General features: G+C 43.3%; 1 protein-coding gene across 2 annotated transcripts in view; it reads right to left on the bottom strand.

Moving 5' to 3' along the window:
* Positions 1-485: 485 nt before the first annotated feature.
* Positions 486-16626, bottom strand: part of LOC147426558 (phospholipase D alpha 1-like) — a 63423-nt gene continuing 47282 nt past the window's right edge. For both annotated transcript variants that reach the window (XM_086498845.1, XM_086498846.1), the window contains 2 exons: positions 1363-3274; positions 486-1243 (listed from right to left, as the gene is read on the bottom strand). In XM_086498845.1, the coding sequence (XP_086354971.1) occupies positions 804-1243; positions 1363-3274 (2352 nt within the window). In that variant the 3' untranslated portion in view covers positions 486-803. The remainder of the gene's footprint in view (positions 1244-1362; positions 3275-16626) is intronic.

The following is a 16626-nucleotide window of genomic DNA, read 5'->3' as shown; positions in this document are numbered from 1 at the left end:
ATGTGTGGCCACTTAAGTAGTAGCAGTATATGGATAGGTGCACCTTTCAAGGGTCAACTCACCATGCCATGTGTGTTAGGCAGATACTCACAAGACTATTAAACTACTGAGTGTACAAGAGATAGTATTCAAGAGATTTGAGGAGGTCTTGGCCAAAGGCCATAATCACAACACAAGCATCTCCATGTCAACAAATATTTTTCTTGTTTAAGCAAGGAGTGTCCCAAAAAGACAAATGTCCCGTGCTTAAACGCGGGGCTTGAACCTAGCTTTTATTGAACGCTAGCTACGCTCACCTTGATGCCATGATATCAATTCAATGGGTTTTCTTTTTTTGTGAATTTTTTTCATTGAGTAAAAATTGCAAGTAGTTGCAATACACTCGTATGCTTTCCATGGTTGTGCTGCTGTCAACTTTCACTTGTCCAACTAGATATATGAGTATAGTGCCATGAAAACCTAGCTTTAGTGTGATGCCACCTACAAACCTTGAAATTTACCTCTAAACTTTAGATTTGAAGGTGAGAAAAGCTACAAATTTTATAGTAATTCAGTGCAAAGATCATCTAATATAGCCAATTTACCCTTAAAAATTTTCCAAGCTTGTAGGAAAACAGTTATTTCAGGCACTGATTGGCATTCATTGAAGAGGTGGGTGGAATGGCGGGTGTGCGCATATGCACCCACACTTATAGGCGCACACTCTTATTTTCAACATTAAATAGTTAGCTGCAGAAGTAGTTAGTGCACTGTGGTTAGCTGGTGCAATCACATATCTTTGCTGCTGAGCTGCAACATGTCTTTCACACAGTTAAAATGGCAGGAAGAGTATTGGAATGTGCACCCAGGACGGACGCTTTGGTATCAGGGAAATTATCATAACCAGGCAAGCTCCTCACTTCACCATCTGGAAGCACTGTGATAGGATAAGGAAGGAAGTGAGCTGTCATATTCGTGATTTTTGGTTGGGTGTACACTGTCCACAGCTCTTGCGATATCTTCTGGACCATCCTCACACAAGCAAGACTCTCTGGGTTTTGAAATTCCTTATCCACTTTGCCGGTGTGCTCATACCAGAGCGACATTCGAAACCCATACACTTGTCCCTGTGGCCTTGCATTCAAAGATCCTTCCATCACATGATGTGGCTGGTATGCGCCCACCGCAATTTCCGAATCACGAGCTCCGTCCATAGATCGCTGATTGCAATTTGCTGACCCCACTATGATATACTCATCATCAACTGCATTGTACCAATCATCACAAATTACAAGTTAATCGACAACGATCATCTCTGAGTGTAGATATTCATCAACCACATGCATTTTACTTATTTGAAAAGCAATATACGACATGGCTAACCTATCATGGTCTTGGCATGCACATAGATCATGAACCTCCTATGCTCTTGTGCATTGCGGTAATCCTCACTCTTGGGAGTTTCTGAAGGCTGGTATTCGCGAGGATTTGGCGCTTCTCGATTGCCCAAGCAAAAGAAATTCAGGTAGTCGGTGGGCTGAGCAATCCCATCAATATGATTCTTCTTCAGTGCAGCTGCTATGCGCTTATACATCATTTCCATTGTTAATCTCTGCCAGTATAAAATCTCTTGAACAGCAGCACTCTCAGGTACACCCTCAGGCCACATCGGTATGACTACATACACAGCAAACCTTTCTCCTGCTTCAATCTTGCTAATGATCTTCAGTGTGAGCTCCATGGGGATTAGCTGAATTGCACCTGCATCTTGGTGTGAGCTCCAGGAAGCCGAGCTGCCAAGAAAATACTGATTTTCCATGTAAATAAAGTGCTTGGCCTGTCGTATAGCACATATGTATGCATCTTGAATGCTTCTATCAATAATGTTTTCTTTACCAGTTACAAGACCCATTTGAGCTGCAATGTCGGGTTTTTTAGGAAAACCATCAACAGCACCTTCATCTATGGAGCGGAAAATCTGTGCATTCCAAGATTCTGGGTTATCATCTTGGATGATTTCAGATGGTGGCCATAGCTCAGGTATGGTTTTCAATGAAAGAAGATGCCTCTTGTTCGCTTGCCTTCTCCATCTCTGTTCGAAGTTACAATGGACATCCCAAGCAGCAGGGCCTTCTATGCGTGCATGCACATCATGCCAAGGTTCACGAGGCCCTCCTTGTTTTAGAGAGGCACCCTCAAAGTTAGTCTGATGGAAGTCTTCCTTGTGGACAGTGCCTAAAGTTCCAAAGAGAGAGTGGTTTTGATTGTCGTATCGCCCATCACAAAGATCAATGCCACCTAAAAAGCTGACCAGTTTGCGCTGCCCTGTGTTTGCTGCCGATGTAGCAACATCAACAACGATGGTCTTTTGATGATGAGTAAACATGAGACCCACCTCTAGCCCTTGCACAATGCTCGACCCATTATCCGGATTACGGGGGCAACGCACACAATGCACCTTAGAGCCTCTGAAATATGCAGCAGTATCTTCATCATGAGTGTGCATAACACCTGTTATTTCTACACGAGGAATCGAGGTTCTGTCATCCCACAGCAGAAGCAAGACCCTCACACCTTCTTGGGCTTTGCCTTTCAAAAACTCACCCAATGTGACGCCTTGAGCACGTGGAATCGGCCTTTCCATGTCTCTGACAAGGGTTATATTGGAGAAAACAGACCAACCAGCTATGTAAATGAGGTGCTTAGCACCAGAAAGAGCTGTGTATATATCCTCCCAGCACCGGTGTGGTTCATAGGACCGCCTCTGATCTAGAGAAATCTGGGGCCTAAATTCATTTCTAACATGAGAATCTTGATACAAAGTGATTGCATTGCCGTTCTCTTGCTTAAAGAAGGAATAATGGACACCTGGTATGTCACAACCCTTGATACCTTGTCCCCAGCTTGGAACACTGTTGATTTCATGGAACTCGAGCTTGATGAAGATCCTGCCCCGTTGCTTACGAGGATCCTGAGGATCGAAAGTGTTAAACCAACCCTCTGGAGCTTTTAAAGAAAGAAGCTGGGAAGGTGAAAGTCGTCGCTTGGCAATAACGACGGTTCCAACAGTGAGCTCGTCCTTCACTTCTATGGTGACATCTTTCGCTTCATAGGCGCAGTAAACCCTAAAGCTTTGGTTCCACTTGGGATTTGAGGAAGCATACTTCACGGGCCTTGTTCTGATGACTCTTGCTGCGCCAATGTCGACTGTGGCATAAAGCTTGCTCACACCACTTCCTATGTGTGTTGCCTTTTCAAGCTCTTCAATCACTTGAACATTGTTGCATGTGCAAAGCTGTAGGTAGTTCCACTAAAATAAGTTAGGCAACATGCCAACAAGCAAAGAATGACATGATCTCAAATGGAAGAAGCAGAAAAACCACTTGTAAATAGCCAAGTCCCACTATCTCTAAGTTGCATTAGTTATATTTAATAAATCTTGTTATAGTCTCGTCACCCTAAGGTTTTTTTGTTTCAGTAGCATCTACGGCACACTCCCCTTTAAAGTCGTAGTGCTATTAATACTTGATTTTCTCATCGTATTACGAGAAATACACAAAGTTCACCTTCTTACAACAAGCAGAAAAACTAGGAAAAGGGTAGCTAAATTTTAATAGCATTTACTTTTCATGAATAAGTGTGACATTTATTTAACATTACTAGAAGGTAAACCCACTAATCTCCTTAGCACAAAGGGGGACCCGGCCGTAAGAAGGGTTCAAAAAGCCAGGTCAGATATTTGTGTGTTGTCGTACATTATGTTGTGGCTAAAGGAGGTGTTATACTATGGCAAAGATGGTAACATTTGGAGTGTTGTACCCTGAGTGACTGAGTGATACAACAAATCATGTGGCTAATGTAGAGAGGATGCAGAGAGGATGGGGCAGCAAAGATGCACGACTCCAAGGGCAATGAAGGCGACTAAAGAGTGTGATCGCTAGGGAGATGGGAGGGCAACAGGTTGCACAACACCATAGATGTTGTCTGCAAGGGGCACCCCAAAACTTGATGTGAACGGGAGAGGCACAAAGTCACGATAGGGAACATGTCACCTTGGATTCAGTAGGCCACTTGTCATCTACCAAGTGGTTATCATGTCATAAAGGAATGATGTGGCATTGCTAAAAAGGCCCATAAACCTGCCAAATAAAGTCAAGGACCATAAAACTAAAGGCCAAGACCTAAAATAGGCACTTTGAGGATGGGGCAGGCTGTTCCATAAAATCCACAACGATTCATGTTGCGAATCATGGGATGGTGATGCGACAACCATACGAACCTATGTGGCGTCAATTCTTGGGCATAGCTTTTGGAAGTTGCTTTTGGCTACTAAAGGCAACTAGTTTAGGCCCCCATGTAAACCTTTGTAAGTGCCCTAAGGCCTCCTTCTCTGGAAGATCGCTTGAGAGCACTGTAGAGAGCGGAGACCTGCGGCCATTGTAAATTTGTTATCACCAAGAAGAAAGAAATATCGAAAGGGGCACCAATCTTTGGGGCTGGTGCTTCTAGGGGCGAAACGCCACCACTTCATGTCGACTCTCCTCTTCTCTCTTCTCTCTCTCTCTCTCTCTCTCTCTCTCTCTCTCTCTCTCTCTTTCTCTCTCTTAGTAGTTTTTGTTTATGTGTTGCTATTGAACTCTTGCTTGGGTATTCAAGCCTGTTTCAATGGTAGCAGAGCTCATATGATTCTTCTTCTACAAAGGATCTGATTTTTTTGCAGCACATATGGGTTCTAGTAGTGAATTTGACAAAGAGGATGCCATTCATCGATCGCACGTGTGTAGGAGGATAAAGAGCACACCACCCCTACTAGAGAAACGAAAAGAACCAAGGGAAAATCTAGCGGGAGCAAGCCTCCTTCCAAGGAATTGAGAGAGGACAAGAGTAAGTTTTTGCGAGGGATCTTGACAGAGGGGAGTACAGGAATCAGTTGTTGCAAGTTGATACTTCTGCGAAGAGAATGATCAAATACTCTAAGGACCCAAACTATGTGAAGTATTTGAAGAATCATCCGCTCGATGAGATTCACTCTCGATGGTAGAAGGTCATCCACTCACCTATCAAGTTGGCCATGAGAAGACTAAAGCAAAGCCACGTACAAAAAAGAAAAAATTGAACTCACAAGAAGAGTTCGTTGACACTCTTGAACAAAAAATCAACAAGATGATGAAGTAAAGAAGCACTCTCAAAAGAAAAGCAAGTGAGAGGACTATCCCAATTACTTGGGCCAAAAATCAACTTTCGAGGTGGCAAGTGGATCCAAGAATTGTCTTCACTATGAGGATGGCCCCAATTCTTCTTCATTCTTTAAAAGTTTCGACAGTTCCTCTTTCTCTAGTTCCAATGAGGATGAAAAGAGGCAGAAGAAGCGAAGAAAGAACAAGAAAAGTAAATCCAAGCAAAGGTCTAAAAAACACAAAAATAAATCTACTAGTTTGGAGGAGGAGACCTCTTCCTCTTTTGACGGGTTTGAGAGTGATTTCCATTTCCATGCTTTTGGCACCATCTATGGGAAGAAGTAGAACCACCTCATAAGAGCCACGCAAAATGAAAACCTTGAAAAGGGAGAAAAAAAATACCAAAGGGTTCAAGGATGGGGGTCAAGCAATATGGTTTGACACCTTTTTTTGCTTCAATGATTCCCATTGAGCTCTTGCTTACATACAACAGTTTGACACCGCCTTCTCTAGGGGCAACTTCTACGAGGCCTCCAAGGTACGAAGGGCAGCGTCTTTTCTTAAGGGTAATGCTCAGACATGTAAGAAATGCGAAACAAAATAGGACCTTGTAGTAAGGAGAGTAGAAAGACATATGATGCAAAGTAGATTAGTGGAAACTAAAAAAATTAGAATAACACACTATTACAAAGTGATGGCATCATCCAACCATGCCCTCTCAAGGTAGAGCTTAGATGGCGATATAGTCAACTAGAACAAGTAGGCAAGAATGTGGGGTGTGTGTACAATGGCTCATAGAGATGGTTCCTTATTTAAATGTAAGGGAGCCTTTGTGGGTTTCCCTCTCTCATGAGAGATAGCCATCCATGTGCCCATGTATAGCCACCCTTATTTAGATAAGTCCTAGTAGAACTCGGTCATCGACGGTTGAATGTCAGTCATCGACCATTGAAATATGGACATCAATCATCAGTCATTGACTTACACACCACTGGATTGCTATTTTTGGATCACTTTTTGGCCGTCGTTTCGGCCAAGGTATTCCGGTATGCAAGTTGGAATCCACCGGATATATGTGCACTATTGGCTTCTCCTCATATGGAGACGTTAAAAATTGTGCAACATATGTTGTGGTGGGCAAAACTGATAGGTGAGCATTGTAGGTATACTAACACCCCCAATCAGTGAACACCTGAAGATGCTTTATGTTGGCCATGCGCTAGCAAGTCGGAGTTGGCCATGCACTAACTTTGAGTTGATGAAGGTATCTAAGTAGTTGATCTTTTCCAATAGCTTTGGTGAAGATATTTTCACAATTACCTTCCGTAGGACAATACTCTAGTTGCACAATATTATCCTCATATAAGCTATCGAACATATTGATATTGAACCTCAATATGCTTTGTGCATGCAACTTTGATTGTCACATTGAAGTAGTATTGTTGTTGAGTCAACAAGAACACCTAAGTCCATGGGAACTCTCTTGAGAAAAGCTACTTCACATGCTGCAAAGCAAGAATTTTTATACTCCACTTCTGTTGACAAAAGAGCAATGGTTGGTTGCTTCTTGCTAATCCAAGAAAACACTCTAAAAACAAGTGAGAAACAATATCCAAAAACTAACACCTCAACCATCCATTTAGCGGCTTATGCATCGTCACAGTTCTCAAGGAATCTTACAAATTGTTTGGCTCAAGTTAGTGAAGTCAAAAGAAAATGGAGGAGTTTGCTAGAGGACAATGGCCAAGGTCAATTGGACAAGGATGGCAGTATCAATACTCAGCTAGCTCCCTCGGTACCCGGGAGGTACGACCACAATCATGATTATGATTTGACGCTTTGTTTGGCTTGGGAGTTGGAAGCCAAAGGCAAAAGCAAGAATTCACTTGAAGACAAGGATAAAGGCAAGCTGGACAGAGATAACGGAAATAAATATTTGACAGAGGAGATCGGCATGGCACACCTGGCGGCAGCCACAGTGGCCTCGACGTCAGATTTCTAATCAAATGATAGGTGTCACCGCTAGCTTCAGTTAGAGGGAGGCTTGTGAGTGGCAGAGAGGGGCAAGCACTGCTCCCTATAATTAATTTGGACCCTTGTGTTGGAGTTCAAGTTATTGGTGTTTGGACCCGTAGGTCAGAGTTCAATGCACACATCTAGCAGAGTTAAGGTTTCGAGGGAGATTTTGCAAGAAGCTTTGGAGGGAGTTTTTTTCAAATCTTTGCTCAACTAGGCAATTAAAAAAGAAAAGCTCGCTTTGCTACAAAATCAGTTTTTGGAGTGAGCTTTTCAAAGGGAGCTTTTTTTCTTAATCGCTCAATCTCTCTCAACCTCCCTCTCTCTCTCTCTCTCTCTCTCTCTCTCTCTCTCTCTCTCTCTCTCTCTCTCTCTCTCTCTCTCTCTCTCATGTGCAAGTGGGCGCTAATCTTAGGGGCCCTTGTGCATCCACAATGCAAGGACCTCAAAGCAATGAACACAAGGCTCCACTCAAGCCCAGGAGCAACGCTATGATGGGTCTATAATAGCAAAACCAATACAACACAATAAGCTGCGAGCGTGGGTATATATCCACCTCGTCCCAAGGAGCTAACACGGGCTCAACAATCTGAATGATATGAGTCCGGAGCTCTATGGCTCGTACATCAACTAGCATACAAAATATAGGTTTCGCAACCCGCACAAAGAACCTGTAATATACTAAAAAACTCGGCACGCTTTGGCTCCACTAAGACCATACGACCTCCAATACAAAGCTCGTATATATATATATATTCTTCTCTCCCTTCTCTCTCTCTCTCTCTCTCTCTCTCTCTCTCTCTCTCTCATGTGCAAGTGGGCGCTAATATTAGGGACCCTCGTGCATCCACAATGCAAGGACCTCAAAGCAATGAACACAAGGCTCCACTTGAGCCCGAGAGCAACACTATGATGGAGTCTATAGTGGCAGGCACACCAACAAAACCAATACAACACAATAAGCTGCAAGCGAGAGTATATCCACCTTAGCTCAAGGAGCTAATACATGCTCAACAATATAAATGATATGAGTCCGGAGCTCTGTGGCTCGTAGATCAACTAGTAGACAAAATATGGGTTTCGCGACCCGCACAAAGAACCTATAATATACTAAAAAACTCAGCACGCTCTGGCTCCACTAAGGCTAGACGGCCTCCAATACAGAGCTTGTGTGGGTGTGTGTGTGTGTATATATTCTTCTCTCCCTTCTCTCTCTCTCTCTCTCTCTCTCTCTCTCTCTCATGTGCAAGTGGGCGCTAATCTTAGGGGCCCTCGTGCATCCACAATGCAAGGACCTCAAAGCAATGAACACAAGTCTCCACTCGAGCCCGCGAGCAACACTATGACGGGGTCTATAGTGGCAGGCACACCAACAAAACCAATACAACACAATAAGCTGCAAGCGAGGGTATATCCACCTAAACTCGAGGAGCTAACATGGGCTCAACAATCTAAATGATATGAGTTCGGAGCTCTATGGCTCGTACATCAACTAGCATACAAAATATGGGTTTTGCGACCCGCACAAAGAACCTGTAATATCCTTAAAAACTCAGCACGCTCTGGCTCATTTAAGACCAATGGCCTCCAATACATAGCTCGTATATATATATATATATTTATTTATTTATTGTCTCTCCCTTCTCTCTCTCTCTCTCTCTCTCTCTCTCTCATATGTGCAAGTGGGCACTAATCTTAGGGGCCCTCGTGCATCCACAATGCAAGGACCTCAAAGCAATGAACACAAGGCTCCACTCGAGCCCGAGAGCAACACTATGACGGGGTCTATAGTGGCAGGCACGCCAGCAAAACCAATACAACACAATAAGCTGTGAGTGAGGGTATATATCCACCTTCGCTCGAGAAGCTAACATGGGCTCAACAATCTGAATGATATGAATCAGGAGCTCTATGGCTCGTACATCAACTAGCATACAAAATATGGGTTTCGCGATCCACACAAAGAACCTGTAATATCCTCAAAAACTCAGCACACTCTGGCTCCACTAAGACTAGATGGCCTCCAATACATAACTCGTGGAGGGCGCTTGCTCTAACCTGCAATATTTGGCCTTGCAGGGCGGCGTAATGAATACCAAAGTAAACAGCCAAGACTTCCGACTGGGCAGAGAATCCACAACCCACTGCGGGTAGTCAAGATCAATGCAAAGAGAGTGAGAGGGCACACCTCGGCTCCCTCGACCTGGCTCTTGAAGCCCTGCAAAAAGCAAAACCTGTAATGCAATGTCTCTCGTCCGAAAAGACCAAAACAACCCCAAATCCAATGGGGGAATCCACAGCCCGTTACGAGCGCAACCACTCACTGCTCAAAAGGACGCACAAAACCCGCTGGCTGAAAACAATAATGTCCTGCCACACCTAATCTTTCCTGTTGAGTGAACTGCTCAATCCCCAATGCTAAAGATTTGTACCACAGCCCATTGCGGGTGTTGCAAAACAGCTCAAATGGAGCAAAGGGACCTGCTCCCTGCCTAAACCTGCTTGCCAAATTTGTCTGCAGATGTGAAGCAACCTCCTCATCATTATCAACATCTTCATCACATAATACATAAACTTAAGGCATATGGGAAGAGGTGGGGTACAATCATACGTGGGCTGAAGAGGTGCACAATGGAGAAAGTATCTACATGGCTTGATCAAGAAGGATACCCCAATAAGGATGTGACTAGGTAATGTGTGGTGGTCCATGCCAAGTACCCCACTATAAAAATTAGTGATTTGACTCTGCATGGATCCTTTATGTGTCGTTTCTCTAGACAATGTGGCATGCTCTCTCCTCTTAGGGGCCACCCCGAGTAGTCCCACTGTAAAAAGTAGTGATTTGACTTTGCAATGGAGAGAGAGGGAGGGAGAGAAGGGGAGAGAGGAATATATATATATATATATATATATATATATATATATATATATATATATATATATATATATATATATATATATATATATATATATATATATATATATATATATATATAAACACACGCACACACACACACACACACACACACACACACACATATATATATATATATATATATATATATATATATATATATATATATATATATATATATATATATATATATATATATATATATATATATATAAACACACGCACACACACACACCCCTATATGTATTCCCAACAAGGCAAGACAGCCCTCGTAACCGGAATATGTACACCTATATGTATTCCTAACAGGGCAAGACAACCCTTGTAGCAGGAATATGTACATATGTATGTATATGTGTTACACACACACACACACACATATTTTTATAGAGAGAGAGAGAGAGAGAGAGATTAAGAAAAAAAAAGCTCCCTCCGAAAAGTTCGCTCCAAAAACTAATTTTGGAGCAAAGCGAGCTTTTTTTTAAAATCAATCAGTTGGGTAAAAATTTGGAAAAAGCTCCCTCCAAAAGCTCTCTCCATTCCCATTCCCCATCTGGCAGGGAACCAATCAGACGTCTAAAACACTATGGATGGGCTAGCCAGATTCATTGTTGCTGGTTGAATCATGGACATGATGTGTTCCAATAGTTCATTATCTTGGAGTTTTATATTTTGGACGTGATGTGTTCACAGTTTGCGAATGGGGATTATTGGATGTAGTGTGGTCTACAGTTCAAAGTTTCTACAAAGGAAATCGATGCTCAAGATGGCATTACTTTCAGGTACAAATTTGAGGAGAGAAACACTGAGGCATCTCAAGTGACTGGCCAATGTGATCCCATTATTTAGTTTGGATTTTAGGTATTTATTTTACTTATTTGTCAAAGTCTTGGGTAGGGCAATTTACTGGGATTGTTATATAAGCAACCCCTTGCCTCCATTGTATACACATTCAGTTATTCATTGGTTGATTGGTTCAAGAGACTCTCTCTCTCTCTCTCTCTCCCCAACAAAAATGCAGCCGTTTTTTGACCTAGTAGACAATAGTTCACTCTTTTGATTATAACTTCTTCATCCGAACTCCGATTTGGGTGATCTATAGCCTCAATTGAAGAGCAGAAATCCCTCTACGCATTGATGTAAAGATAGAAATTTTCAGAGTTATGGAACAACATTTCCAAAGTGAACAGGTTCAAGAAAATTGACTCTTATCCCTTATTTTACATACAATGTCTTCCGACACTCGCAAGGTTTCTTCTTCTTCAACAAGTGTTGAGATGTCGAGCTCTACATCTTGAGCTGGCATCCACTACGGGTCTTGGCCGCTTACGGCATTTACTCACTGGCGCGTTAGGTGACCGACATGGAGGATCTCTGCCAGTGATTCTACAGCTGGACTACACTTATAGTGCCAGCCTAGTACGCTTCTAGTGAGTTCACACTTAGTGACCGCATGTACATATGTGCTACTTTTCAATTTTAGCACTTAGTCATTTTGTACTCTCTTTTCTGTGAGAAGAAGAAGAAGCTTTCCATCTTTGTGTGCTTTGTGCTTGTCTTGTGTAGCTCTCTTGCATCCTCATTCTTTACATGGTATCAGAGCCTGGTGCAGGCAAGAGAGGCTAAGAGAGCAAGAGCATCACAATCCCTTCGTTCGCAATCCACGCCCAGATGTCGAGTTTTTCGTACAAGTTTCTGAACAGGTCTCCAAAGTGCAGTACACAAAGATTTACTGTACAAGTACAATGGTTGTATGTACGCTTGATTGTGGACACTCGTTGAGTGTAGAAAGCGTTACAGGTACCACGATAGCAGGTTCAACAGATTTGCAGGTTTTTGCAGATTGCAGCTATTTTGTCTTAGTGCTTCAAGATGTCTGACGGTTTCAGTCAGATTGTTACTGAGAAGCTTGAGAAAAATAACTACCCTGCATGGAAGTTCAGAATAATTAATTTCCTAAAAGGAAAAGGTTATTGGGACTATGTAGAAGGAGACAATGAAAAGGAACCAGAGATTCCCGAGGCAAATGCTACAGCAAAACAAAGGAAAGCTTTGAGGGACTGGCAACAAGGCCAGAGCAAAGTGATGTATTAGCTTTCTATGAGCATCACAGATGGCATGATGGGCTATCTACAGGATGCTGAAACCCCCGCCATTGCATGGAAAAACTTAGGTAGAATGTTCGAGGTAAACACCAAGGCCAGGAAGCTTCAACTAAAGTTGGAGCTAAATCAGGTTAAGAGGAACAACCTCTCCATCAATGATTATGCTTTGAAGATCAAGAGTATCATTGAGGCTCTTGGATCTATTAAAGTCTCAGTGGAAGACGATGACATTGTCCGTGCATGCTTGGATGGTCTAGGAGATGAGTATGTACATTTCAGGTCTTCCATGAATACAAGAGACGACATCCCCGTGTTCCAAGATTTGATTTTTATGCTTATTCTTGAGGAGAAGAACCTTGACACATCTTCTTCTCATGGCAGAAATAATTCTGAACAGGCCTTCTATTCTAACTCCAACAGAGGTAGAGGTAGAGGTCGTGGTCGAGGCCCAAGGGGTTGTAGGGGCCAATTTCAAGAAGGTCAATCAAATCAAAACAATACAGGTGGCAGGGGAAACCAGTCTCAAGGCAGGGGGAGTCAAAGAGGTCGTGGTGCAGGATCAAGTAGGCAGCAACATACTGCAGATAGCAGAGAATGTTGGACTTGTGGTGAAAGAGGTCACATGTCACGTGACTGTCCAAAGGGAAAAGCAAGTGGAAAGAGAGAACAGGGCAACTATGCATCTACTAGCAGAGATGCAGATGATGGCAAAAACAAGCGCATGTTTGTTATGCAGCATGTAATGAATACAATGACGGCAGAGAATTCCCACCAAGATGATGTTTGGTATGTGGATTCAGGTGCCTCTAATCACATGATGTCTCGTGGAGAGTGGTTTAGAGATATGCACAAACCAGATGTGTCAAGCTATGTGTAGACAGGAGATGACACAGCTCACCCCATTGCTCATGTAGGGGACATACCTCTAAATACGAAGAGTGGGAAATCAAAGCACTTAGCAGATGTACTTCACGTCCCAAACATTACAAAGAATCTTATTTCTGTTGGACAAATGGTTGAGCAGGGTTTGCAGGTTCGTTTCAATCCAAATGGCTGTTATGTAGAAGATTTCTAGAAAGGCTGTAAGCTGATCACAGAGGGAAAATGTGTGGGCAGAATGTTTACGTTGAATGTAGACATGCCTGAGGTAAAAGCTGCATTATTTGCACAGAGCACAGGTGTTGTGGCTGATGTTGACATTTGGCACAAACGCATTGGCCATGTCAATGAGCAGAGATTGCGCAGCATGCAATCAAAACAGATTGTAAAAGGTTTGCCCAAATTCAAGGTGGATGGTATGCATAAAGTGTGTGCAGCATGCCAGTTTGGAAAACAGTCAAAGGGCTCATTTCCACATGAGCGTAATGTATGTAAAAAGCCACTTGAGGTGGTGCACACAGATGTTTGGGGTCCAACCGATACTGCAAGTATACATGGTTGCAGGTATTATGTCTCTTTCATTGATGACCATACAAGGAAAGTATGGGTCTACTTCATGCGTAACAAAAGTGAAGTGTTTGGTCACTTTCATGACTTCAAAGTCATGATTGAGAAGGAGACAGATATGCAAATCAAGACATCGAGGTCAGATGGAGGGGGAGAGTATTTCTCCAATGATTTTTTAGATTTTCTGCGAATGCATGGTATACGCAGACAGTTTACATGCAGATATACTCCACAACAGAATGGGGTCGCAGAAAGGAAAAATAGGCACATTGCAGAGGTTGTACGTGCATTGATGAATGAGAAGAACATGCCTCATCATTTCTGGGCTGAAGCTGTAAATACAGCTGTGTACATTATGAACATGACACCTACAGTTGCGGTGCATGATGTAACGCATGAGGAAAAGTTTACAGGTACAAAGCCTGATTTGGCACACTTGAAAGTGTTTGGCTGCATAGCTTACGTGCATGTACCAGATGAGTTGCGTAGGAAATTGGATGCTAAAGCAGAGAAATGTATTCTTGTGGGATATTCCCTTGAACAAAAGGGGTACAGGTGCTACAATCTTACTACACGAGAATTACGAGTGAGCAGAGATGTAGTCTTTGATGAGATGAGCAGCTGGTACAGTAATGCACATGGCACTATTGGGGCTGATGTAAAAGATGATGTGGTTGTACAAAATATGAGGCCACAGTCACAGGTTTTAAGTGGACCACAAGAGTCATCTTCTTGTGGCTCTGTTGAGAATCCATGGAATGGTAGACTACGTACGCAGGTTACTCCACCAGCAGGTACAGGGAATGTATCACGAAAAGGAAAGGAAAAGGTAGATGAACCTCCCTTTATGGCTGATGCATCATCAGGGTTTTCACATGTAGACATGGATTCAGATGGTTCTGAACAAAGTCTTGATGAGGAATTTGGAATTCCGGCTGTCAGGACACCTGGTGTAAGGAAAGTACAAGAAGATGTTAGAGGGCAAAGGAGTGACCCAGGACCGCGCAGATCTAACAGAGTCAGAAATCCAGTTCAGAAATTGACTTATGATGGGTATCTAGCGCATCACCAAGCCTACATGGCTAAGGTGATACAGGATGTGGAGCCCACATGTTTTGAGGATGCAGTTGGAAATGTGCATTGGGATGATGCAATGAATGAAGAGATGGCTGCATTGGAAGCAAACGACACATGGAAGTTGGTGCCATTGCCAAGTGGCAAGAAAGCTATTGGCTGTAAATGGGTGTATAAAACCAAGCATAAGGCTGATGGTAACATTGAGCGTCACAAGGCAAGGCTGGTCGCAAAGGGTTATGCACAGACGTATGGCATAGACTATGAGGAGACCTTTGCTCCAGTGGCAAAGATGACGACTATGAGAGCTGTCATAGCAGTGGCTGCATCTAGAGGATGGATTATGCATCAAATGGATGTAAAGAATGCCTTCTTGAATGGTGAGTTGCAAGAGGAAGTGTATATGGATCAGCCACCTGGTTATGTCGATCCAGGTTACCCAGATTATGTATGCAGACTTCTCAAAGGTTTGTATGGTTTGAAGCAGGGCTCTAGAGCATGGTATGACAGGATTGCCAAGTATCTTGTCAGTATTGGGTTTAGGAGAGCTCATGCTGATCATTCACTCTATGTACGTGAGAGTGATGTGGGGATTGTGGTCATTACCATATATGTAGATGACCTTATTATTGTGGGTGACAATGCTATGGAGATTGACCATGTGAAGGGTTTTCTCAAACAGGAGTTTGAAATGAAAGATTTGGGCGAGTTGCGCTACTTTCTTGGCATTGAGGTGATCAGGACTCCAGAGGGTGTATGGCTGTCACAGAGACAGTATGCTTTGGACATGTTGTCAAAGTATGGTATGGCTGATTGTAAGCCAATTTCTATTCCCTTGGATGTGAATGCAAAGCTGAGTGCAGAGAAGGGTGATGTTGTTGAGGATGTCAAGATGTACAGGAAGATTGTGGGTAGTCTAATCTACTTGACTATCACGAGGCCAGACTTGAGCTACATAGTAGGCCTGGAGAGTCAGTTCATGCAGCTTCCGAGGAAGCCACATTTGGATGGAGTACGACGCACACTTCGGTATGTGTAAGGGACTCTTGACTATGCATTGTTCTATGCAGCAGATGCCCCATTAGCATTGTATGGGTATACAGATGCAGATTGGACAGGTAGCATTGTTGATAGGAGATCTACGAGTGGCTTCATGTTCTCTTTTGGGAGTGTTGCTGTTACTTGGAGCAGCAAAAAGCAGCCTACGGTTGCTTTATCGAGCACAGAGGCCGAGTACAGAGGTGCAGCAGTTGCGGCGTGTGAGGTAGCTTGGCTATGCACATTACTTGAGGACTTGGGAGTGCAGGTGGACCAGCAGATTGTCATCCATTGTGACAACCTCAGCAGCATGCAGTTGGCTAGGAACCCAGTGTTCTATGCCAGGACCAAGCACATAGAGGTCCATTACCACTACGTTCGAGAGCGAGTGTTGGCGGGCGACATTGAATTGGTCTACGTCAGCACATAGGAGCAGATAGCGGATATCTTTACCAAGGCCCTCGGAGCTGAGAAGCTTCGGCATTTCTGGACTATGCTTGGAATCTGCGACAAGCAGAGCTTGAGGGGGAGTGTTGAGATGTCGAGCTCTACATCTTGAGCTGGCATCCACTACAGGTCTTGGCCGCTTACGGCATTTACTCACTGGCGCGTTAGGTGACCGACACGGAGGATCTCTGCCAGTGATTCTACAGCTGGACTACACTTATAGTGCCAGCCTAGTACGCTTCTAGTGAGTTCACACTTAGTGACTTCATGTACATATGTGCTACTTTTCAATTTTAGCACTTAGTCATTTTGTACTTTCTTTTCTGTGAGAAGAAGAAGAAGCTTTCCATCTCTGTGTGCTTTGTGCTTGTCTTGTGTAGCTCTCTTGCATCCTCATTCTTTACAACAAGGTCTACAACCATTGTGGAAA

Source organism: Adiantum capillus-veneris, chromosome 24 (genome assembly GCF_014529385.1).
Source record: "Adiantum capillus-veneris isolate H3 chromosome 24, ASM1452938v2, whole genome shotgun sequence".
In the NCBI taxonomy this organism is placed as follows: domain Eukaryota; kingdom Viridiplantae; phylum Streptophyta; class Polypodiopsida; order Polypodiales; family Pteridaceae; genus Adiantum; species Adiantum capillus-veneris.
This window is presented reverse-complemented; position numbering and strand designations above follow the sequence as displayed.